Source organism: Erinaceus europaeus, chromosome 10 (assembly GCF_950295315.1).
Source record: "Erinaceus europaeus chromosome 10, mEriEur2.1, whole genome shotgun sequence".
NCBI lineage: Eukaryota > Metazoa > Chordata > Mammalia > Eulipotyphla > Erinaceidae > Erinaceus > Erinaceus europaeus.
Window position 1 is genome coordinate 93,567,518 of NC_080171.1, and position 26,315 is coordinate 93,593,832.

At 50.3% G+C, this 26,315-nt stretch overlaps 1 protein-coding gene across 2 annotated transcripts; it reads right to left on the bottom strand.

Annotated features, from left to right (window-relative positions):
• Nucleotides 1-862: 862 nt before the first annotated feature.
• LHX6 (LIM homeobox 6) lies at nucleotides 863-26,083 on the bottom strand. Of its 2 annotated transcripts, XM_007539937.3 has the most exons (10): nucleotides 25,751-26,083; nucleotides 24,532-24,603; nucleotides 23,959-24,141; nucleotides 23,490-23,611; nucleotides 14,095-14,315; nucleotides 11,765-11,865; nucleotides 11,461-11,556; nucleotides 11,151-11,325; nucleotides 6,971-7,074; nucleotides 863-1,186 (listed from the first exon to the last, which is right to left on the bottom strand). In XM_007539937.3, exons 1-10 carry the CDS (start codon nucleotides 25,832-25,834, stop codon nucleotides 1,166-1,168), a joined length of 1,179 nt encoding a protein of 392 aa, XP_007539999.1. In that variant the 5' UTR covers nucleotides 25,835-26,083; the 3' UTR covers nucleotides 863-1,165. The 2 variants fall into 2 exon arrangements, with proteins under 2 accessions (XP_007539999.1, XP_007540000.1); XM_007539938.3 differs by lacking the exon at nucleotides 6,971-7,074.
• Between the last annotated feature and the right edge of the window lie 232 nt (nucleotides 26,084-26,315).

The following is a 26,315-nucleotide window of genomic DNA, read 5'->3' on the forward strand; positions in this document are numbered from 1 at the left end:
AGAGGAGCCTAGTATTAACATTCAACTGCCATTTCCCTGGGCTCTGTTCCCTCCCCCTCCATGAGAGCCCCCCCACACACACATACATACACAAGATGACCTAGCCCAATCACCATTATCAGGAGTCAACAAGTAGTTAAGAAAGGGTCTCCAGTTCAAACCCGTCCAAATATTCAGCAATGTCATCATATAACTTAAACACCATCTCTGCTATGTCTCCTGTATTTACTTTGGACAGCTAAGTGTCTTCCCCTCCCACCCCAAGCTTTTTGTCTTTCCTCATCTTTAAAAGGCGAGTTAGTGCCTCTCCCAGCTCAATGAGCCACATCCATCTCCTTGATCTCCAAACTAATGGGAATCTTTGCCCCCACCCAGACCCCACCTATCCCCCTGCTTTGCGGTCTGGGCAGGCCTCCCTCTCTGCCCCATTGGGCCTCTCAGGGTTGGTCAGTGTCTCTTCTCTCTCTGAATTAACTTGACATAACCAGACAGATGGAAATGATAAAATTAGAACATAGCTTTCCTTTGGGGACATCCCACAAACACTGTAGAGTTTTTCCAGACAAAAGCAACAGAATGGATAACATTGGGGGGAGGGGGGCGGGCTTGTCAGCTATTCAGAATTCAGAGATGGTTCCAAGGAAGTAGTAAATAAAGGCCAATACGAGAGGAAAGAAAACCTGTAAATTAGAAGGTTGTTGGCATAGCATGGCTTTTTGCTATTGTAATCAACTTAAGTTGAAAATGACTCCTCTCTAGATGGAAAAAGAAGAAGAAGAAGAAGAAGAAGAAGAAGAAGAAGGAGAAGGAGAAGAAGAAGAAGAAGGAGAAGAAGAAGAAGAAGAAGAAGAAGAAGAAGAAGAAGAAGAAGAAGAAGAAGAATAGTGGAAGGGGGCTGTTGTTTCTGCCCTGATTCCAAATTTCAAGGAGGTTTGTCTTTGAAGAGGAGGATTCAGTGGTGCTCCTGGTGGGTTCTGGTTCTCAGCAGGAGAGGGGGAGCCAGACCCAGGCCCAGGCCCAGGGGCCGAGATGGTGGTGAGCAGGATGGTGGAGGAAGGATGGTGGTAGAGCGGGTGGATCCCTGGCAGCAACTTGGACACTGGATTTCAGCGGCTCAGGGGCAGTTGTGGGGTGCCCATGGACAGAGGTGGAAGTGCTGACAGCATTAGTATTGAAAAAGGATGACCTGCAAGAGGAAGCAGGGGACTTGGTGAACTAGGGACCAGCCTACTTGGCAGACCTCCCCCTACCCCCCCCCCACACACACACAAACACACACACACGCACACCGGAAGTCCTCAAAGGCATGGAGAAGGAAGGTGATTCAGGGCCTGGATGTGGGTTCAAGTTCTGTTTCTGTCATTTACTTGCTGTGAGACCTTGGGTGACTTACTTCTCTTCCCTAAGCCTGTTTAGGATAACAAGACCTCTCTCTTAGAACAATGAGGGTTCCATGGGTCTCAAGAGCAGTAGTGAATGTGTTCCAGGTGTTTTACACTGCGCCTGACACTAGACGAAAAACCTCACCTTAACCAATGAAGGAATCCCACCCCTACTTCTATTTGATAAGAGAGAGCCTATGAGTCTCAAGATGTGGAACCAGTACACCCACAATGAGGCAGGTGAGAAGAGGTGAACTGGCATAGACCTCAGGCCTGGCTGCAGAGCAAGCTCTCCTTATTACACCACATTGTCTACCTCTCTAAGGTCACTGAGACCGTTGGCATGCACCACTTTCTATGCACCAGGCAATGGGCCAAGCACATCAAGTGCTCTTAGTATCCATAAAGCTAAGAGGCAGGTGGCTTAGACATGCCAGGTGTCTGTCACACTGTGGGTGATTAGGTATTATCTGCCCCTTTCCTTCTCCCAGTTAAAATGCCCAGATGACTTCTCATTGCCACTTCTCAATACAGCCAGTTCCTTGAATATCAGGTCAGCTACTGACTGGCTGGTCAGTGGGATGTGCTTATTCACAGTAAAGTGTCAGGAGGAAGTTACAAGTGGCCCCAGAACATCAAGGGGGTAGGGCCATATGGAAGCTCTGTTTCCAATCAGGAATTTTTATCCTAGACTGGTTACCATAAAGAGATAAAGGAAAGCTGTGGTGACTATTTTGAGAGAAATCATAAAAATAACAATACATTTAGCACACCTCCATGTTACCTGTCAGGCTCAGGTAAAATTATTAAAGTCATAGGTCTCCTGGAATATACCTAAAATAGACCTACTAGCTTTTTCCAAAATGGAGGACACCCTCCCCCCCAAATCTCATCTGCTATCATCTTACCTTTAGGTTCCTGATTATTAAACAATTTGTTCTGCTTGGTGTCTTAATGCTTTTCAGCCACCAAGTTGCAGATGCTACCATGATACCAACCTGACTTCACTGGACAGACAACCTCACCAATGTACCATAGAACCCCATGTCTCCAGACTAGGATAAGAGAGAAACAGGCTGGGAGTATGGACTGACCTGCCAATGCCCATGTCCAGCAGAAAAGCAATTGCAGAAGCCAGACCTCCCACCTTCTGCACCCCATAATGATCCTGGGTCCATGCTCCCAGAGGGATAAAAAACTTCCACTGGAAAGGATAGGATACAGAACTCTGGTGGTGGGTATTATGTGTAATTGTACCACTCTTTTTTTATATATATTTATTTTCCCTTTTGTTGCCCTTGTTGTTTTTCATTGTTGTTGTAGTTATTATTGTTGTTATTACTGATGTCATCGCCGTTAGATAGGACCAAGAGAAATGGAGAGAGGAAGGGAAGACAGAGAGGGGGAGAGAAAGACAGACACCTGCAGACCTGCTTCACTGCCTGTGAAGCAACGCCCCTGCAAGTGGGGAGCCGGGGCTCGAACCGGGATTCTTTTTTTTTTTTAATATTTATTTATTTATTTCCTTTTTGTTGCCCTTGTTGTTTCCATTGTTGTTGTAGCTATTATTGTTGTTGATGTCGTCGTTGTTGGATAGGACAGAGAGAAATGGAGAGAGGAGGGGAAGACAGAGAGGGGGGAGAGAAAGACAGACACCTGCAGACCTGCTTCACCGCTTGTGAAGCGACTCCCCTGCAGGTGGGGAGCCGGGGGCTCGAACCGGGATCCTTGAGCCGGTCCCTGCGCTTTGCGCCACGTGCGCTTAACCTGCTGCACTACTGCCCGACTCCCTTCGAACCGGGATTCTTAATGCCAGTCCTTGCACTTTGTGCCATGAGTGCTTAACCCGCTGTGCTACCATCCAACTCCCAATTGTACCACTCTTATCCTATGGTCTTGTTAATAAATAATAATAATTTAAAAAGAATAACCAGCTTCTGTGGGAGGTTTCTTTTCTTTTTAAAAAATTATTATTTTTATTTATTGGATAGAGACAGACAGAGATTGAGAGGGAAGGGGGAGATAGAGAGGAAGAGAGACACCTGCAACAATGCTTTACCACTTGCAAAGGTAAAGCTGGGGACTGGGAGCTTGAACCCAGGTCTTTGTGCATTATAACATGTGCACTCAACCTGGGGCACCACCACCCGGTCCCTGTGTGGGGAGGTGTCCATGTGCAAGGCTCTTAGCATGTTATTGCATTTGTCCTTGGCAACAATCTTGGGCAGTGGACACTATTACTGTCTCATTTCTGCAGATGCGGAGCTGAAATTTATAAGCTGTGTTCCCGGGTCTCACCATGAGGAGGTGACAGAGCTGGGATTCAGAATCTGCATGATTCCAAAGCTCACATGGCAATGCCTTATCCAATATTGAACAATGCTCTCCTCTGGCCTCAGAATGCCTGGCTTGAGATTCTTATTAAAAGAAGTCCTCTCAAGAGGGAAGATTATGCTAAGACCCTCTCTGTGGGCCTCAGTATCTCAGTGACAGCTTGGCCTTCATTTCTAAGAGTCTTCCAAACTCTGAAATGGGGGTGCGAGGGTCCGGAGACATGATGGGGAAGAAATGTAGTTTCTGGAAATTCACATGCATGTGTGACCAAGTGCTGATGTGGCATCATTTTCCTGGCCAGTCCAGGCTAGTGTTGATGAGTGGGTACAGTGCCTGCTGTGGGGGTATGCATCTCTTTAGAGCTGGGCCAGCTCAAGCTCAGAAAAACTTAGAAGAAAGCCTATCGAGTCCTTCACTGGCTACACACAGCCCATCAGGCCCCACAGGTTTGGCAAGATGTGATCCTAAAGATTCTCCTGGAGTTGGCAGGAAGTCCTGATAGTGTGAGGGCAGGAGGTCATGGAGGGACAGTCACTTCTGCGGTTACTAGATGTGGAGACAAGGCCCAGAAAAAGAAAACTCTGGATCAGCAGTTAGACCCAGGGGCCAGAAATCTACTCGGGTAATATTGCCAGACCCCATACTGGCTGCTGAACCAGACTGAACCAGACAGATCCACAGGCTTAGCTAAGCAACCAGAGGAGACAAGAGAGGCACACTGAGCTCAGCCCCAAACACTTCCAAGGCTCCCTCCTGTGTCCAGATGATGCCCAAGTCCCTGGCTCCATGGCATAGCTCCTTCAATATGGAAGCCCCTATCAACTTTCCCCACCTCCTTGGACCTTGGTCACTAAACAATGCATGTCCCCCATCACTCCATGTCTCTGTACCCTCCCATGTGCTCTTTAGGTGGGTGGTACCACTTAGTTTGGGGGGGGGAGGGGAGGTGACATCTTTCTCATTCCCTGCTTTTCCCTTGAGGGCTCATCACTCCCTATCCTGGGTCCTTAAAGGTAATGTTCACTCTTCATCTCAACTGTCTAATCATGCTAGGGTATAGTGGTCCACCTCCTGCTCCAGGTCACATGGTCCCTGAGGGCAGGAACTGTGCCGGCTCTGCAGTGTAGCTGTTGTTTCATGACTGACAGGATTGAGTCTTTCTCATGGAACAGGGGCAGTTCAGAGGCAGGCAACACTAGGATAGAAGCCAAGTACCATGCTCACATGTGAGCCTAGGAAAGCTACTGTAGATCTGTCTGAGCCTCCATTTTTGCAGGTATGGAATGGATCCAGTTAAGTTATCATTCCCAGGGAGGCTATGAAAGAATATTGTGCCAAGTGTAAAGCAGTGCATGAAGGAATGAGGTAGCTAAGCTGTGCAGACTTAAAGAGTCTCACAGAAGGGTCATATCCCTGAACAAGGCATGTGGCTTCTGAGCCTTAGTTCTTTGATCCTTAGCATGAGAGTGTCATCCTAATAGCCAAAGTGATTGGAAAGTGCCAGACAAGATGAGCAGTTGTGACTATGAGTATGACAATCTCAGAGAGGATGCCCCACCTCCCAGTTCTCTGGGACTGTGTTCAGTGCTACCATTTACCTATGAGCTTAGTTGTTTAACTGGGCTGCATCTACCCCTGCTCCCTTTCCCTATGATGCCCAGCAAAGATCCCATCACTTGGTAGGTATTCAATCAGACATAGAGTAAGAGAGACTATCCCAAAGAGCGGTTCATGCCCTGGTGGCTGCCCAGAATCCCAGAGGCAGAGTAATATATGCAGATCCCTTGAACCCACCCCAGACCTCAGCTTCCCAAGCATCAGCCTTGTATCTTACAAGCAGCCTAGGTGAATCACCAAGAAGGCATTCTGCTGGACTGGAGGGTTGTGGTGGTGGTAGTGGAGGGGCACTTACAGCTCATCAGGGCTTCACACTGGACCCTTAGATAAGTCAGCATACCAATCTAGCCCTCCATATCCCTGCCTCTCTATGACCACTAGTGATGCTTGTGTAGTAAATCTCCAGCTCCCCCTCCATACATACTCACACAAACACACTGGCCCCAGATTAAAGTCCAGATCCCTCCAACTAGTAACCCAAGGTCGTGCCAAGTCTGGGGTACTTGTCTCCCCTGATGAACTTTGCCTTGGCCTTCAGATCTCAGTCATTGTCTTCCTCTAGGAAGTTTCCTTGGTCTCTCCTAAGCTGCACTATTTTACTCCCACCCCTTTTCATCTCCCTGGCCTCCTTCCTCACAATGTGATTACACTGTATTGTAACCATTGCTCCATCCAGGCTGTGAGCCCCTCAAGAGCAAATACCATTCTTTCCTCATCTCTGCACTATTAAATTTGGCACCATTAGCACATAGCAGATATCAACATAGCAAATGAAGAAATGAATGAATGAGTGGATAAGTCCTCACTCAGGTGATATGACCTTGACCTACCTCAGCCTCAATTTCTCCCACTTCTAAAATGAGCATTTGTCTTAGGGCATTCATTTTCCATTGCTAACCAAGAAGCATTTAGAGCTTAAAGGAATTTGTACTTCCCTTGGGGTTTCACCCAGAGCATTTGAGTGCTGGGTTATGGCAAAAATTACACCAAGGGTGCCAGCACTTAACAGATAAAGATTTCAGGCCACTGGACTGGGTGATGCCTAAATACTTTCTGGATGTTCAGTCCTAATACTTGAGACAGCTAGAAATGGGAACTCCCCAAGGAAGCTCTGGCCACCTGTTTATCTGCTTGTTTTGGGGTCCACACCAGCTCAAGGTTTACTCCCAAGAGACAGGAATGAAAAGGAGAACGAGAAGAAGGCAGGGTGGTGTGTGAAAGAAATGATCACACTGTATTATAACTATCTAGGTCCATCTTCCCTTCCAGACAGCAGCCTCCTCAAGGGCAAGGACCATGTTTTCCTTATCTCTGTGTTTCTGGCAACTGACTGGGGGCTCCTGGAACCATGAAAAGTAATGAAAGAACTATATTCACAAATCTGAAAAAGAGAAGGCCAGCTACAAATAGGTGGGAGGTAGAGGCTACAAACGGGTCTTTGGAGTGGATATGTACACAGAATGAACTAGAACTATTCAATGACTGCCTCTGGGCCACAGTGAGGGCCTGACAGTGCTAAGCCAGAGAGGGTCTACCACCAACCTGTGTGGTGCCTGTTCAGCACCAAAAACTGCCACCAGATGCCCATCCCCGGCAGGATGACTTTGACCCACCAGACCCAACCTGGCTTCATTTACCTTTTCACCCCTGTTGGAGAGCGGCCCATCCATATCAGCTTTGAGGTGGACTGGGGGTGCAGTGTAAGGCAGCCGGCAGTGCACCTGCCCGCACTGTACCTGACCTGTGGACAAGAGGATGCCTTAGAGCACACCCCCACTCCCCCAGCCTCCAAGCAGGAGCCTACCCACCCCATCCTGGGCAGGCTGGAGTCCTGGGACCAAACTCACCTCTGCCACTTACCAGTTGGGTAGCCAGGGACAAAATTTTCCAAAAATACAATCTTTTTAGTAACAACATTCTTTTTTAAAGATTTATTTATTTACTTTATGAAAGGGGGGGTGGTCAGAGCACTGCCCTGTTCAGATGCGGTGGGTGCTGGAGATTCAGCCAGGGCCCTCATACATTCAAAGCACATCCTCTGCCTGCTAAACCACCTCACCAATGACCCTGGGCAAAATCTCAACAGGGTTGAAAGCAGTGCTCTCTGTGCTATCTGACCACTGTTCAACAAACATTCATAAATGAATATGTACTGAACACTTCTTACAAGCAAGGCTGGACTACATCTACCACGATACTCAGCAGAACCTTTTACTTCTGTATCTCCCAGGTCTCACCAAGGCTTTACTCGTGTACCTCCTAGAGGCCTTCTCACTGGGGTCATCTTTATTAAGTTCTCCCTAATCACTCAATGGACAACTGCAACCCAACACCAATACTAACATCCACCCTGACCTTCTTGGCCCCCTTTCTAGCTTTATTTTTCCTCCTTAGTTTTTAATCATTCTCCTGCTTAGTGCATATCTTTATTCTCTGGTCTTATCTAGTTTTGCCAACTAGACTGCAAGACCCAAATGGGGTAAAGATGTGTGTGTGCTCTCAGCTCTAAATGTTGAGGGGATTGCCAGTACCTAAATAAGTGAAATAAACCAGAAAGAGAAGAGTGAATACCAGACAATCTCACTCATAGGTAGAACTTTAAAAAACAAGAACAGCAAGGGAAAGTATAAAGTAAAACTTGGACTGAGATTGGTGTATTGCATTTATTGGGTTGTCAGAAGGAGTCATGACATATTTTTCTATGTTTTTCCATGCAAAAATGCATCATGATTTTTCCAACCACTCAATAGTAGGTATTCTGTATCTATCTGTTAAATGAGTCTTAGTAATCTATTCCAATATCTAAAATCAATGGGAGGGGGGACAGGTGGTAGTACACCTAGTTAATTGCACACACTACAGTGCCCAGGACTCAGGTTCAAGCCTCTGGCCCCCACCTACAGGGGGAGTGCTTCATAAGTGTGAAGTAGTGCTATAGGTGTCTCTTTCTCTCCATCTCAATTTTTCTCTGTCTTTATCCAATAATAAATAAATAAATATATTTTTAAAATAAAATTTGGCGGAGGAGACAGCATAATGGTTATGCAGAGGGACTCATATCTGAGGTTCCTAAGGTCTCAGGTTCTATCCCCCATGCCACCATAAGCCAGAGCTGAATAGTGCTTTGACTAAATAAATAAATAAAATAAATAAAATTCATGGGGAAGGTCCACACTGTATCTAACACAAATCTCTTATTGTTTCAGTCTATTTGTCATTTGAGTTCTTTTCTCTACCTAAAGGGAAAGGTGAAAGGGCACCTCAGTCCTTCTCTATGAGTCAAAGACATCTAGGTTTGGTGAGCCAAGTATGTGGGTAGAGTTCTGGTATGACCCTGGAAGTCATGGCCTCACTCCCAAGGGAATCATCTAGATCCAGCACCAACTCTAAAGCAAGTGCTAGCTGAACAACAGATCCCTGGTACCTAGAGATACCCTGGTCCTGGAACCTTTAACAGATGAAGCAGGTGTCTACTGTGCTCTGTGCAGCCAGATTATGTCATTGTTGAGAAAGGGCAGGGTGGGGGGAAGTCCGTTCTACTGAGAAAATGGTATAGATAGGGAGCAATACAAACAGACTTGGTTTCCAGCTGGCAGCATGATGCAGCAGGATTCTGCATCTCTAGTTCTGCAACCACCACCACCTAAGAGTAAGACTTTTCTAACAGGTAGGGCCTGGGTAATGGTGCACTCAGTTGGAGCACACATGCTATAGTGCAAAAGGACTGGGGTTCAAGCCCCTGGTCCCCAACTGCAGGGGAGAAACTTCATAAGTAGTGTTGTAGGTATCTCTCTCTCTCCCTATCTCCCCTCCCTCCTCTCAATTTCTCTGTCTCTAGCCAATAAATAAATGATTCTAAAATTTTTTCTATCAGTCACTGAAGACCATAAATCAATGCTGTCACCCACAACATTCCTTTGAGATGGGTATTCTTATTGTCCTCATACAGATATGGAAAACAGACATTCATAGAAGCTAAGAAGCTTGCCCAAAGCCACATAGCTAGTCAGTGGCAGAAATAGGATTTGAAGCCCAGTTATCTGACATGAAAGTCCACACTCCATTCACTATAGAATCCTGGCTTCTGATAACTGTGTGTCTTCGGTTTTCTCACAGGCAGAATGGGATAGTAAATACTGAAATTTAGAAATCTGATTAGCACACTGCTTGGCACATGGGAAAGACTTGTAAAATGACAGTGGCCTTTCTTACCACCTTTCTCTCTCTTTTTCTTGAAGCCAAGAAGAGAGGATTTGAATGTACAGAATACTATGATCTATTTTTGTAATCACTGCTCTGAGGCATTTTTAAAATTTTTAAATTTTTTTAAAAATGTATTTATTTATTCCCTTTTGTTGCCTTTGTTGTCTTTATTGTTGTAGACATTATTGTTGTTATTGATGTCGTCATTGCTGGATAAGACAGACAGAAATGGAGAGAGGAGGGGAAGATAGAGAAGGGGAGAGAACAATTGACACCTGCAGACCTGCTTCACCGCCTGTCAAGCGACTCCAGCACAGGTAGGGAGACGGGGCTCAAACCTGGATCCTTATGGCGGTCCTTGCGCTTTGCTCCATGTGCGCTTAACCCGCTGCGCTACCGATCGACTCCCTTTTTTTTTTTTTTAAACAGAGGAAGACAGAAGAAGAGAGGGAAAGATACCACTGTACCAAAGCTTCTTCCAGTGCAGTGGTGACCAGGCTTGAACCTGGGTCATGTGTATGACAACACAGGTGCCCTATCCTTCTGGTCTTTTCTAATCCCCTAATTATTCCCAGTTTTGAGGACATAAACCAATGGGGAAAAAAAAAACACAAAAAGTATTATACTAAGTATCTTCTCAGTAGCAGATTCACTGCCTGTCACCCTCTGATGCCTACAAGCTTGCTCTCCCTTTCTTCCAGGTTCCTGCTCAATGCATGAGGATCTAGCATTCATTTCTGTACAGTAGTACGTCCCCAATGGCATGCCTGCCTCCTTCCTCTATTAGCATATTGCCTCTTTATTTACCACCTTTCACTCTGGAATATGAGCCTTAGGAACATATCCCAGTTTATTTTTTAAATATTTTATTTATTACTGTATAGAAACAGAGAGAAATTGAGAGGGGAGGAGGAGATAGGGAGACAGACACAGAGAGACCTGCATTCCTGCTTCACCACTCTTTAAGCTTTCCCCCTACAGGGTTTGAACCTGGGTCCTTGAGCACTGTAATGTGTGTGCTTAACCAGGTGCGCCATCGCCTACCCCCTATCCCAGTTTACAGATGAGAAAAATTGAGGTTTGAAGGAACTAGGTGATTTACCCAAGGTCTCACAGCCCGTCAACGCTGGTAACTGCAACTCTTAAGTACACGCAAGTCACAGTGCTTGCTAAGGCAAGTTATGCCTACTCTGACTTCTTCAGCAGCTTGACACTCAACATCCTTTCCTGTGTCTTCTGAATTTCTATCCATCCATTTCCACCTCAACTTTCCAAAAGGCGGCACCTCCAGATACTCCCATTCAACCAGCACCTTTCCTGTAGGAGTTATGGCAATGATAGCTGCATGCTCATCTGTCAGGTTATTTTCCATGTTGTCTCTCCCACCAGAATGCAGGTGACACCGAGGCAGGGATTTACACTCATCTCGCTCTCTCCCTAATTACAGATGGGGTGGTTGGAAAGGCTTTTGTGGACGGCTTGCATGTGCTAAGGTCAGACTGTGGAGCCCACATCTTCCACCTCCTCCACGCCGACTCCTCCAGGTCGCCCACACGCGCCCCCCGCCGCCCCCGGCCCAGCAGACCCAGCGGCCTCGGGATCCGGGTCACTTACTCTCTATGTAGCCGTGCAGGGTCACCATGCGCGCCCGCTCGGGGCTGCTGAACGGAGAGTAGTGGATGTCGTCGGACAGGGCGGAGGGGAGGCGGGACGGAGGCGCCCCGGAGGGCGGCACGGGGTGCTGCGGCGTGTGCTTTTTATGGCGCGCCCGGCAGTTTTGAAACCACACCTGGAACGACAGCCTCAGCAGCCTCAGCTCTGCGGGAAAAGGGGTCAGGCGCGCCGCAGGGGCGCCTCACCGCCTCCAGAGGAAGAGCCCCGGGCCCGCCCCTGACCCGAAGACCCCGATCTCCCCGGGCCCCACCTGGATGACCCTGCGGCTGAGGCCCGTCATGTCCGCGAGCTTCTGCAGCGTCTGTGCGTCGGGGTTGTTGTCCTGCGCGAACTGCGCCTGCATAACCTGCGTGGTGCCGGGGGCAGTGGAACACCAGCTCGCCTAGGTCTCCGAGGCCCCAGCCCAATCAGAGGCTGCGGCCCTGAGGCCACGCCCCAAGCAATCACAACCCCGCCCACTCTCACATCCCGCGGGCCGGGGAAAGGGGCGGGGTTTCGAGCCCCGCCCATCTAGCGGCCCCGCCCACACCGGGCCTAGGAGCCCTGACTGGTACCTGCAACTGCTCCGCGGTGAAAGACGTCCGCGCACGTTTGGCTGGCTTGGGCTGACTGTCCTGTTCAGAGGGCACTGCCCCCTCCAGCGTAAGGCCGTTCCCTGGGGGCGACAGAAGGAGCTGACCAGTTGTCCCCATCTCTTCTAGTAGCAGCCTGGAAAGGACGGGGGTGGGGGGGAGCTGGTCCCAGGAAGGGTCTGGAGCGGAGTTGCAGGAGAGCGGGGACCCCAAGGGTCCTCCTAGTCCCCAAACTCAGCCTTTGGTGAATGGATTTTGATTTCTAAGCGTCCCCTCAATACCTGACGCTTCGCTTTCAATTTGTCCCTTATGCATCACACACCTGTGGTTGGGCGACTCATTCTCATCCTAGCTTTACAGAGGAGACCGAAGCTCAGAGAGAAGAACGTCTAGATCGGACTCCAGTGCCCTAAACTGGGCTCCCCTAGCTAAATTGGAGGAACCCAAGCACTGGAGAGATAGGAAGCAAACTGGTTATAGAACTGTGATCCTAATGTAAACAACAGCAGACTCTCGAAAAGGTTGGAAAAACCTTTATCAAGAAGTTAGTAGTGGCCACCTGGGAAGGCTAGGATTATGAACACTCAACCTTTAATATATCTTTAACTTTTGGGGGCATTTACAGTAATCATAAGTCTCCTCTGAAGTTTAATTTTACTATCTGGAATATATGTTAGATACTCTTTTTCCCACTAGGTTTACAATAATAAATTGATATAAGTGTTTTTATGATCTCACTTTCTGACTGCAAAAGTAATACATGTACCATATCAAAAACTCAGAAAATTCACATAAGCACAAAACAATTAAAATGATCATGAATTCCAGCACTGTCCACATTTCCTTTTTCTTTTAATTAGGTAAAACACACAGCAAAGGAAAAACCCCAATGTAGCAACAGACTTAAAGATAAATACTAAAATATAGAGGAGTGGTGACATTTGGAATGGTTTCTTTTAAAATAAATTTTATGTGTTTATTTGATAGGACAGAGAGAAACTGACAGGGAAGGAGAGGTAGAAAGGGGAGAGAAAAAGAGCCTGCAGCACTGCTTGACCACTAGTGAAGGTTGCTCCCCTGCAGGAAGGGACAGGGGGTTAAACCCAGATCCTTGTACATCATAATGTGTGTGCTCAACTGGGTGCACCACTGCTCAGCCCCAGTCTTTTTGTTTTCTATGCCATCTTTTTTCATTTTTCTACCATAAGTATGTATGTTTAAGTTTTAAAAAGTCGAACAGTAGCCAAAAGAAGTCAGCCAAGGGGAACCAGGGTACTTAGCCTTCAAGCCTCCTTGTATGACAGTAGTCTAGGATGGGGCCTGAAGGTCTATCAAGCCTTCAGGTATGGTATGGTCCCATTTGGTCTGGGGATAGAAGAAGTCTGGAGTTGCTGGTGACCTGCTGTGTGAAAGGAGACTTGGGCAGTGCTGAAATTACTGTAGGCAAATTCAGGTTATCCCCACCTCCATCTAGACTCAGATTATCTAGACTCAGCCTAGATCCTGGGGGTGGGGCAGAGCTTTGATGGTACTGATGTCCCTTAGGAAAGCAAAGCAGGACGTGTGTGTGTGTGTGTGTGTGTGTGTGTGTGTGTGTGTGTGTGTAAAACTCACAGAGTTAGCCATATCCCAACATTCTTCCCTTGCTTAGTAAATTTTAGAGGCTCTGGAGCTTGGGAAGAGGTAGTATGTTATGGTGCTGAAGAGTCTGGAGTTTGAAATACTAGTGTGAAATCTTTGGTCAGTCACATACTGTAGGTAATCTCTACCTGGTTTCCTTGCCTCTAAAAGGTACACTAGCTACCTCCCAGGGTAGTTGCAACTTTGACAAGATGCCCAGTCATTCACCCCATTTGACAGATTCAGGAGCTGGCATTGACTTCCCAAGCAAATCTTGGAGTTAGAAGTGCAAGCTCAGGAGTCCAGTGTAGCACAGCGGGTTAAACTCAAGGACTGATGGAGTAAGGATCCCATTTCAAGCCACCCCCACCAGGCTCCCCACCTGCAGGGGGGGTCACTTCACAAGCCACAAGCGGTGAAGCAGGTCTGCAAATATCTATCTTTCTCTCCCCATCTCTGCCTTTCCCTTCTTTCTCCATTTCTCTCTGTCCTATCTGGCAACAACATCAATAACAGCAATAATAGTCGCAACAATGATATATTTAAAAAAGTAAAAGCTCCTTGCTCTGACCCACCCTATCTCAGCCTCTGGGTAGTAAAGGAAGCACCATTGGCCCTTAGAAGTGTATGAACATTTTCTGGGGTGGGAGAGGACTTTGGGCAGAGGTAAAGCCTCGGGTTGGGGTGGGTACCATTCTCTGCGGCTCTCTTGAGGTTCTCAATCATGGTATCGTAGTGGATGCGGCACAGCACCTTCTCCTCGACCAGGCCGAACTCCTCGCCTGTGGACAGCTGGCGCTTGCATGAGAAGCAGGCGAAGCAGGCCAGATGGTAGGCGTTACCGCGTGCCCTCCGAACCCAGTCGCTGGCGTAGATCTGTCTACCGCATCTTGCGCACTTGGTCCCAAATCGGCTAAGGGGGCATTGGGTAGGAAAGGAAGCGGTGAAGTTCAGAAAGGCTCCGCCCCACGCCCCAGCAGACTGCCTGCCCCAGACTTACAGCTTCAGAACTTTCACTAATGAGTTTCCCTTTTCCTGGATCCACCCGCACAGTCAAGGCCCACAAAGAAGATGAGACATCGGATTGTTTTTACTTCCGAATGCTTTTCTGGGTTTTCCACGTTTACTACAATAACCACTTACATTTGTTTGTGACATTAATATGCCTACATATACCCTAATGTTAAGGTCTGCATAACATTAAACAATACTAGAAAAATATTGAGTGCTTACAATGCACCCAGCAAGATTCTAAGTATTCTATTAATTTTTTGTTACTGTTTTCTAAATATTTATTTATTTCCTTTTGTTGCCCTTGTTGCTTTTTTATTGTTGTAGTTATTGTTGCTGTTGTTATTGGTGTCATCGTTGTTGGATAGGACAGAGAGAAATGGAGAGAGGAGGGGAAGACAGAGACGATGGGGAGAGAAAGACAGACACCTGCAGACCTGCTTCACCACTTGTGAAGCAACTCCCCTGCAGGTGGGGAGCCGGGGGCTTGAACTGGGATCTTTACTCTGGTCCTTGTGCTTTGCGCCACCTACGCTTAACCACTGCGCTACTACCCAACTCCCTCTATTAATTTTTTAATGTGTGAGAAAGACCAGAGCACTGCTCAGCTTTGGCTTATGATGATGCCAGGAATTGAACCTGGGCTATCCAAGCTTCAGGTATGAAAGCGTAGTGCACACAGTCCAGTGTGTAGCTCAGTAGATAAGGCACTGGACTCTCAAGCATGAGGTCCTGAATTCAGTCCCTGACAGCACATGTACCAGAGTAATGCCTGGTTCTTTCTCTCTCTCCTCCTATCCTTCTCATTAATAAATAAATAAAATCTTTTAAAAAAATAAAGAAAAGAAAGCACAGTGCACAGTTGTCGTGTTATCTCCTAGTGCCAGTATTTTGTGTTGATTATCCCAATTAGTCTTTTGCAAATGAAGAAAATGGGGATCAGAGAAGATAAATAACTTGTACACGGTCAAACAGCTTGCAAGAACAGAAAGCCTTGTCAGTCAATTCAGAGACTGAAGAAAAGGTGAGAGCTTTGTGGATGCTTACTTGTGTGATATATATATATATATATATATATGATATATATATATATATCACTAAGTAGATATAGAATATACACTTGCTGCTTTGGGACCCTGAGCAAATAAATCTGTGAACTCCTCTAAATTCTCATTTTGCCTGCCCTGGGCAGAACTAAGGGGTAATCACAATGACTACTAATTGTTTAGTGCTTTGCAATCTATTAAACTAAGCTAGACCAATTACATGCCATTCTAACAGTAAATGTTTTTTTTAAGATATAATAATTATAATAGAAGGAGATGATGCTCCTATCAAATGCTCTTTCTCCCTTTGACCTTCCTTCACTCCACCTCTTGCCCTCTTCTCAATCCTTTGTGGTGTGGCTATTTGAGGGTAGCTGTCTCCACCACCAAACTGCCCATACCACCACCATTCCTAGGCAGCAGCATAGTCAGCTTCATTCTGTACCAGAAGTTAGTCCTAGCTCTGACCTCTGAGTTTCCAGGGAAAGTTTGTTCTCTAAGTGACTCACCCATGACCCTGTCCCAACTCTCACAGCCTCAGTTTCCTCTGGTGCACATTAGTTCTGTGACTGGCCCACCACCATCCAGTCCTTCAGATTTAGAAATCAAAATCATATATACTCCTCCCTCTTTTCAGTCGCACATCCAGCCAATTACCAGAGTCTACTGGGTCTCTCTCCTAAATGTCTCAGGATCCCTCTTCTCTCTCCATCACTGCACAGCTGCCTAAGATCCAGGCAAGCACCTCTCACTTCCAGCCTCCACCCCAGTCTCCCTGCTTCCAGGGTCACTCCCAGCACCAGTAACCACAAGTTTCCAACACGTACATGGAAGCCTGAGCCTGCCCTACTTAAAATCCTTTGATGACTCCTCTCTCTCCTCAGGATCTGGTTCAAGATCTTTGTAGTTTACAGAGTCCAATAGACCACATCCTCTCAAGCATATATCCTCCCAAACCTCCTCAAGCCAGAGTGCAAGTTAGCCACAAGGTTGGTCCCAGGGCTTTAGGGTTGCCTCTGAAGCACTTTGTTACCTGGGGCAGTGCGTTTGCAGAGATTGTCACCTCTTCCCACACACTCCTGGCAGAGTCCTCAGCCCCCCACCTCCACCCCAGCACCACCCTCTCATCAGGGCTCACTCCGCTTCTCTCTCCCCTACCTCACATTCTTGGAGCATGCCAGTGAGATTTGCCTATAGCCCTAGAGTGGGTATACTAACACCCCTACCCTAAAATAATCCAGAAAGACCTATGAGTGCATGGAAGAGCCAGTCCAGGCGCTAAACTAGTTATACAGTTCCTCTACCTTGGCGATTGCAAGTGGCTGCCTAGTTGACTAGATGATCTTGGTGAAACAGCCCCAACTCCTGTAAGTGATAATCTCCCACCTCCCTCTTTCCAATGCCACTAGTCTTGGGACTAGGGAACCCTGCCATGGAAGTGCGCTTTGCTCCAGCCTATTGCCTGGGAAATCTCCCTGAAAGGGATTCCTGAGTCTGGGAACTGGATGAGCCTCCCAGTGCCCATGGTCCCCCAGTTTAGGGCAGAGATGAGAGCTTTGCCCACCCCAGTCCACTCCTGCTGTGGAGCAGACAGATACCTGGATGGCAAGCTAGGAGCACTTTCTGATTTCCAGGAGCAAGAAGAAACCACCTGGGGTCCTGGGGACATAATCCAGTCGTTGGACCCCTCACCCCCCACCCCCCACCCCGGGTTTGGAGGCAACTGCGTGAGGCGGTGAGTCTGACCTGCGATTTGCCCCCATAGAACGAGAGGTTCCGCACGATTAAGTGACCTACCCAAGACTTCATGGTGTGCCAGCCCGAGGTTGAGGTTCCCCACCCACCCAGGACCTAGAACAGGAGAAAACAATCAGCCACACAGCGATGAGTCGAGTTAGTGGGTGACCGAGAAAAGGGCCTGGTCTGTAGGCATAGAGATCTGCAAACTCGAGCCCCTAAGGCCTTGGCTGGGGGCGACCGGGGGAGAGGGGGCGGAAGGGAAGGGACTTCTCTGGGAGCTGGGTATGGGTGAGTCTGCGGGGAGAGTCGCTGCCCAGCGCGGCCCCAAGGGTAAGCTTCCTGGCCCTCCAGCTCAGAACTGCCAGCTGCCTCGTTTTCAGCTCAGCGCACGCATCCGAGCCCCCCAACTCCCGCATCTTCCAGCTCCAGAAGTCCGGGACCTCCGGGAGCGCTAGGCCCCTAAACTGGCCCAGCGCTGCACTCCACCAACGCCCCATCCCCTAGCCCCCAGCCCCGCTGCCAGCGCCCCGCAGCCAGAGGCTCTCCGCAACTTGCTCACTCTCCACCCGCCACCAGCTGTCCTCGGGCCTGGAGACTCCGCGTTCGTCGCGGATAGACCCAGTCAGCGTAACAGACCTCGCTCTGGATCCTTGCGTGACGGGCTGGGAGGTCACTAAGCAGGTTTGCAGGAGTGGCGGGTCATTCCAGAAACTGCTCCCCGGGACCCAGAGCTGAAGTCGGTCGCAGACACAAAGGCGCAAAGGAGCTTATGGATAGAAGCTCAGAAAAACTGACAAAGAGTCCTTGGCACGCGGGCCACGAGGCCTCCACCACCAAGTTCCGGAAGCAGCGAAATCAGCGGCGGAGACAACGAATGTTCTAGAAAAGGGTGTGGGCCAGCGGCAAAGGGCGCGCATAAGGGATGGGGGAAAGGCCCCCCGCAGTGCCAGCCACGGGTGCGCCCCCTCCCCGGGTCCCCGCGCTGCGCGCCCGGCAGCAAAGGCGCAAAAAAGACAAGAGACGTGCGGGCTGGGAGAGGTGCCCGGCTGATGCGGCTCATCCTGGCAGCTTCAGGATGCAATGCGGTGAGCAGCGCTCCTTCTAGCTCTCTCCTCGGAGCGGTGAGAGGATGGACTTGGGTGCCTGGGGCTGTCCGGCCTGCTCGCCCTGGGTGTGGAAGAGACGCTCGAAATTCCATGCTGGAACAAAGAGCCTCAACGAGGGAACCCATCGGAGTTTCTCCACACTCCTGCCCTCATGAGGAAGCTACCCTGTTTTCAGAGTAAGGAAACGGAAATTCCAACAGCAGTTATGAAGCTAGTCGGCCCTGGTGCCAAAACTCAAAATTAGTTCGCTAATTTTGTATAATAAGGACACTCACTTGAGAACCTTCAAGAGACTCTATGAAGCAGACAATGGGACCGGCCTATTCTCTCTGCTCTCTCCAGAGCAAACCCTTAGGAGAACGTGTTTAAATAATAATAAATAAATAAAGCAGAACCAGCAACTAAAAGGTTAAAACGCCCTGCACCACGGAGGTCCCGGCCTGAGGCCCCTCCTCCGAACTCCACTCAAGGCTAGTGCCCCCCCTAACATCTGTCCCCCAACAGCTGGCAGCTGCAGGGGCCGCCCTCTGCCGCGGTGGGGGGCCGCTTCCCAGCTCATAGCCTCCCCGGGGACACTCTGGGGGTGGGTGGGGTTCTCCCGCTGGAGTCCTGCGGGTGAAAGCTTGGGCTCTTCTGGCAACAGGCCAGAAGAGGCTGGGGGCTTGTCCTAAGAGGGAAAGGACAGAAACATCAGGAAGCAGACCTTTGGCCCAACCCTGGGCACTCTCTGAACCCCAAATGCCAGAAAGGCAGAGAGGTAGCAAGCCCTTTACTCCCTGCTCCCAGGATCAAATGGCAAAAGCCATGGACCAAGTTGCTCCTGCCTTGGTCCTCTGATGAAGTCACTCCAGCCCTAATATTCCCAGGGCCCACCCAGGGAGAATCACACAGCAGAGCACACAGTGGGTGCTCCCAGTGTAAAGCCAGCCCAACTGCGTGTGTGTATGTGGGGGGGGGCATCTCAGGGCCAGCAGAGAGGGTCCTCTGCCATACCTCCAGCCCCACTGCACAGAGGCACTGCTGACATTTCTCCTAGAGAAGGAGAATTTAGAGACAGGGGTGATGGAGTCAGGCAGCCAGAAAGCCATTTCAGACTCTGCCACTTAATAGCTATGTAAGCTCACCTTTCAGGGCCTCAGTTATCCTCCCATAGTGTGGGGATCATGAACATACCATATTCACAGGGTGGACTTGAGGAGTGAATGAAATGAAGCCTGTAGATGAATATCCTGGTGATAGGTGTCCTTACCCCTGCCCAGCACCCCACCTCTGTGACCCTGGATATGTCACTTTCCAGCCTATAACAGCACTTGTGAGGGTGAAGGTCAGCAGCAAACCACAGAAAGGAGCATTATCCACTCCACCCCACTCCATCCCCAGGATATTCTTCACTGCTTGGAAGCAAAGACAGTGGTCAAAAAGAAAGAGGGAGAGGGGTAGATAGCATAATAGTTATGCAAAGAGACTCTCATGCCAGAGGCTCCAGAAGTCCCAGATTCAGTACTCTGTACCACCATAAGTCAGAGCTGACCAGTGTGCTCTGGTAAAACAAACAAACAAACAAACAAAAAACAGCAATGAAATGAAAAGCATTATCACCTTCCCCCCTGGTAATTTTTCCCCCCTACAAAGACTCTGGGAGTGAGAGGAGGTTAAACTCTGGTTGAATCCACAAAGATTAGTGAGGTCCCTGTTTGGAAGAAGAGTTGGAGAAATGGAGGCAAAAAGGCAAAGGACACACAACCAAGGGAAAACCAATGTTCTCAATAAAGCAAAGAAGCCCAAGTCAGCACTGGACCTCCAGGCCTCAGCCCCCAGGTGCAGAAAGCTTGAAGTGCTTCCCTAACCTCTAACTTCCTCAACTGCCAACACAGCTCTGCTAGCAAACACTGCAGACTAGCCACAGGATAGTCCAAGATAGAAGATATGGGGTGTTGGGTGGAGGGTAGATAGCATAATGGTTATGCAAACAGACTCTCATGCCTGAGGCTCCAGAGTCCCAGGTTCAATCCCCCAGTACCACCATAAGCCAGAGCTGAACAGTGCTTTGGTAAAATAATAATAATAATAATAATAATAATTGAAAATAAGTTAAAAAAAAAGAAGATATGGAGTGTAGGGCGAAGGAGCAAAGGAAGAAAAGCCCATCTCTGGGGGATAAAGCTGAAAGACCAAGGGGTCACTCAGTCTCCCTCCAGGAAAGCTTGGTCATGTCCTCCTCTGCCCTCCCCAACTCCTAGTTGAGCAATATAGACTTCTCTTTGGGTAGTGTTCTAGTCCATCTCCCACTAGACACTTGACCCTGGCTTCAGGAAACAGAAGGCTGGGGAATCTCAGCATGCAGCACCTCCTCAGCTCAGGCAAAGGGAACTCGGCCTCCCACACCATACTTTCCCCAGGAAGAGCTCCCTTAGAGCAGCCGCCCAGGGCCCAGGCTGCAGCTCACCACAGACAATAGTCCTTGGCTGGCACTCTGCCTTTTTTTTTTTCCTCTTTCCCTTTTTGTGGGTTTTATTATTTTTGTTACAGGTGGGGCTGCCAGGGATTGGTTATGCCTGTAGGGAGACCTGACGGAGGGAAAAATGATCAGAAGAGCCACAATTCCTTCCTTGCCCAGGGGAATGTGAGTTTCTACTGCCTTCATTTACTTAACCAAAAAAAAAAAAAAATCTGTTTTAGGTTTACCTTGGGGGCTCTTGTACCTGGAAAAGGATTAATGCTCAGAACTGTAGCCCAGATAGAGGTGGCTTGGCCCTACTTCTCTTGCAACTGGCTGAGGTGGACCACCAGGGGGTTGGACCCAGCACCCACCCAGTTAATGGTGACAATGGGATCATTGCAGCATCCATGCCACCTGCTATTTCAGGAGCCTCCTCTGACCCTTCCTCCCTTTACTGTCCATCTAGGTAGGGGTGAGAGTAGAGAATTTCAGTGACTTGCCCAAGGTCACACAGTGATTCAGCATTGACCTGATGGAGTTCAGTCTCTACTGAACTTATAGTCACACACCCCATCTTTCACTCTACCCCGAAGAGAAGAGGAGCTCCTGCATTTTGATTCCTCCTTTAAGGTCTAGTAAGGCACAATACTCAAGGGAGATGAGTCTAGCTAAGTATGAATTCGGACTGAGCAGTGCGGGAAGGGGGACACGTGGCTACTAGATAGTGCTGTCAGGTTTGTTACCAGGAGAGAGATGGAGAGGGGTCCAGCTCTGTCTTCTTGAAGATAACATACTGCTGTATCCTCTAGGTTAGAATCTGTTCCTGGGTAGCGAGTGAGCCTAAGGAGCCTAGAGGCAGCATTTGACCACCACCACCACTACTACAAATACTAATACTATTATTATTGTTGTTGTTTTCCTTGGCTGGAGTCAGGCCTAGAGCTAGGAGGTGGCTTAACAGGGATTCTAGCCTTCATTTCTTGCCCTGGCCAGCCAACAGTCAGCCAAGACAGTGGGAGTAGGCATCGGACTCTGGTTACACACCACACAATCATAATCCTCTGTGACATACAGGCTGCAGTCCACATCCACAAATCCACATTCACATCACACCTTGGGGTTAAGACTATAAGTGGGAATGCTCCCTCTAAGGAGAGGATGGATGCGGGAAATGGCAGAGTTTCAGATTCGAATCCTCTCACCTCCGGATTCCTGTCCATATGCAATCTTGCCCTGACTTTCTTGCATACACACACACACACACACACACACACACACACACACACACACACTCACACCCCATAGAATCCCATCATTCACATATAGATTAATGTTCTCACATGAATTAAGAATCTAGTCAGAAAGGAACTCCCAGGCTGCCCTACAGCCCTGAGCTGCATGGGTATGTCTTCCACCAGCACCTCTGCTCAGATTCAGAAAGGAGATATTTATTCCTTACAGCTGAGTAGAGCCTTTTCTCACACCTTTTCATACCTGCACACAACTAAAGAGCCCATTCCTTGAGCCACACTTCCTGTAATTTCCCCCAGAGTATCCCAGTTCAAAATGCTGCACACATCCACCTAGAATGAAGATCCTCTCTTTCCTAGTCCTTTGAGACTGTCAGAGGGAGAGATGTGGCAATTGCCCTCCCAGGTGTGTGTGTGGGGGCAGTCCTTTCCATAAAGATTGAAGAGCTGTGACCACTCTCTCCTGAGGCACAGGTGGGAGGATGTCCCTGAGTTGGGTGAGTATTGTAGAGGGTAGCTTTTTCTACTTCCTGAGAAAAACCCTTGGGGTGATCCCTCCCAGGAGCCAATCTTAATCCCAATCTCTTCCAACCTCTTAGGTCTTGTGGCCAGTGGTTCTGAAACTGGATCAAGTGATCTCTCAGTGACCCTGACCTCATGACCTGGTTAAGTCCAGGCTGCTGTGGTTAGTGGCAGAACCAATAAGTTGTGGAGACCTGGCTGAGAGATGGGAGGAGGAACCCCGTTTGCAGTGAAAACCACCTGGAGTGCAGAAAAACCACTGGAGTGCAGAGCTACCAGGGTCCACACCTGGCTGTAGCCTGGCTCTCCCCATTCCTATCCTGGAGGCCCAAACTCAGAGCCTAGATCTGGGAGAGGCTGAAGCTTGACACCAAAACAATGAGGGAGCTGGAACTGGAGCCAGCACCTAGAACCCAAGCAGGACCCCAAGTTGCTGAACAAGAGACTGAAGTTGGGACTTAGAAGGTGGCACTGGGGTTTGGGATCAGATACACAATGGATGGGGGATATTAATGCCTGGGTCAAACCAGACCCGAAACTCAGAGCAGAAGAGAAAAGGAGTGAGCAGGCATTAAGAGTTGGAGCACAGCTCAGATCCCAGAACGGTGGCATGGCTGGAGCCTGGGCAGGGTTGGAACCCAGAGTGCACTGGAGACATAGCCAGATCACTGCTAGGATCCGAGTGGGCCTGCGAAGTCAGAGCTGCACTGAGGCACCTGAGGTTGGAACTGGAGCCTGAGACTCAGACAGGACCGGTGGTGAGCCCAGAGACCTTACCCGGCCCTGAGCAGTCCACACACCTGGGGCTGGCGCTCCTCGCTGGCGGTGCTAAGAGCCGGTGGGCTGGGCCAGGGCGGTAGTGCACTCGGGGCTCAGGGCTGGTGAGCCAAAGACCAGGTGCCACAGAAGCATAATAGGAACAGGCGGTGTCCGCCGTGTCCCAGCACTGCTGGCCAGAGGGCAGCAGCCTACCTGAAGTAGTCCATCTTGCAGAAGATCTCCTTGTTCTTAATGTAGCAGCTGTTCTGTTGTCTCAGCGAGGTGCGGCACACGGAGCACTCGAGGCAGCGCACGTGCCAAATGAGGTTGTTGACCTGGGGAGAGGGGTGGGGGCAACTCAGTGGGAGGCCTGGCTTCCCAGTGTCCCTGTCCCCTTTTGCAGAGGAAGACAGAGACACTGGAGTTCAGAAAGTGCAAGTGAGTCCCTCCCCGCCCTCACACCCCCATTTCTTCTTTCACACTGAGACTGGGGGAAAAGTAGCAAATCGAGCTCTTCCCATCTTTCAGATGGGAACCCTGGGGGTAGAAAGAAGCTAAGGTGTGCTCAAAGCCATTCAGTCGGGCAGAGGTTGAGACAGGATTGGGAGTGAAGTGGGCTTGGCACAGGTCCTACAACCCACATCCTGACAACACACTGGCGACAGCCCACCCCCGCTCTCACCTTGAGCAGATACCTGTCCAGGATCTCGAGGCCGCAGCTGGAACAGATGTTCTTCCCCGCTGACGGCACCGAGGAGGCAGCGGAGGGCGGTGAGCAAACGGATGGTGTACTGGGCGTGCATGGGGAGGCCCGACCCTCGTCCTTGTCCAGACCTCCTGCCAGGGTCTCCGCGTCCGACTGAGCCTGCGGTTGGGGTGGATGGAGGGCCAGCCGAGCACTGAGCCGAGAGCCCTGTGCTCCGCTTTGCCACGCCAAGGATGCAAACGCGGGTCTCCGAAGCACTAATTGACAACGAAGTCCACCCAAGACCGCGCGCTGTGGGCCAGCGGACAGCAGTGGAAGGGTCTATAGGAGAGTCAGGGGTGTCCCCAACTCTTGACGCGCGGGGCCCTGGGTGCCCACAGCGGCCACTGCCAAATACCCAGCTAGGACACCCTGGCCCACAGAGGCTCGGCGCCCCCGGGGAAATCCTCTAGCTCAGGGGCGTTGGTTCGGGGCCGAGAGCCCCCGCCAGGTTGTCAGGGCTAGGCCTCCAGAGGCCCGAAGACCGAAAGCAGGGCCGAGCGGACTCACCATGGCGGGCGGCGCGGTCCCTTCAAGGCAGCGGGTGGTCGCTTTGCAGCCGGACCCGGGCTGGGCCATCACCTGGGGGGGGATGGGGGAGGGAAGGCAGGCGGCGGCGGCTGCAAAACTGGCTCCTCGCAGCCTGAGCCCAGCGCCTCCCCGCGCCTGTTATATAAACCGGCGCGGAACAATAAGTCCTAACTTTGTAGTGGGCATTTAAAGCCCTTCCCCACAAAAGCGGTGTCTCTCTAATGAAGCAATTTGAATTTGGATTGGATTTTTTTCCTCTCTCTCCCCCTCTCCCAGCACTTAACCCGTGGCTCTTGAAGTAATCGCTTAGTTCCCTTGCAATCCAAGCCTCTGAGGGAAAAAAAAAAAAAAAAAACCACGCGCACACACACAAACTACCTGCAATTAGAAATTGTCGTGAATGCCCAAGATAAGAGGTAGCCAGAGTGTCAATTCCAACTGTCAATCAGTGAGATCCATCAGGCCGCCCAAAGAATTGCAAATTTGATTTTTTAATGGTAGTAATTAAAAATCGAAATTTTTCTCCCTCCACCCTCCCCCCTTCTCCTTTTCTCGCTCCCTTCTCCTCCTCTCCGCACAAAATGCAAAAAAGGAGAAAAGAGAAAGAAAGAAAGAAAAGAAGAAGGAGATGGGGCGGAAAGGGGAGGGAGGCGTTGAAGGAAAATAAAACCCAGGGGCGCTGGGGGCATCAGCCCGCCGCCCCGCACGCTCGCGCCGAGAAATTGATGCGGAGATATTAACACGGATTCAGGCGCAGTTCGAGGGCGCGTAGAAGGGAATCCCGGAGCAAAAGGGGGGCGAGGCCGGGGGGGGGGCGGGTGCGGGACCCCGAGAGCAAACAGGCGTCTAAGAGGAGGGGAGCGCTCCCTGCAGCCCCTGGTGCGCCCGGGACCAGTCCCGCGCCGGGATTCTCCGCGCTACTCCCGCACAACCCCTGGCGCCACGGCGCTATCAGCGCCTATTCAGACGGACAATACCCGCCTCGCCTCCTCTTGATTCGCTTGTGTCTTTGCTAAATCGCTTTTTGAGAAATTCCTCCAACATTTGCATAATGTGTTCCCGCTTTCCGCGACGCCCCCCACCCCCTCGCGCGCGCTCACACTCACTCACGGGCGCACCCCTCCTCCCCGCACCGCCAGCACCCCGGCCTGGGCGGCCCGGCTCCCACCGACGGGCTCCCTAGCTCCCGCTCGCTCACCTGGTCGGTGGCGGGGCCGCCCTCCGCCGGCAGCCGGCAGCCCTCGGGCAGCGCCGGGGCTGCGTTCTCATGCTTCCAGTACATGGGCCGGGGCGCGGCGGGCTCTGCGGATGCGCGGCGCAGGGAGCCGCGCCGAAGGGTGTCGCGTCAGCAGCGGGAGCAGAGGCTGAAGCCCGAGCAGGAGGAGAGCGCCGGCCCTGCAGTCCCGGCCCCGGCCCCCGGCCCGCGCGCAGCCCAGGCCTCCCCAGCTGCTGCCGCCTCTGCTTCGCAAGAAGGTCCCGACAAACTTGGAGAGGCCCGCGCCTCCTCCTTCCCCTCCCCCTCTTGGGAGTCCTCCTCCTCCCCCTCCCCCTCCTCCTCTTCCTCCTCCTCCTTGTCCTCCTCCCCCTCCAGCTGCAGAGGCGGCCGCCCCGCCGCTTGAGCCCCGCTCGGTTCAAGATGAGTCATGTGTGACCAATCCCCTCCCCGCCAAGGGAGAGCGAGACACACACACAGCGAGGCAGCGACCCAGAGAGACACGCACAGAGACACAGAGACACACAGGAACTCAGAACTGCTAGCAGAG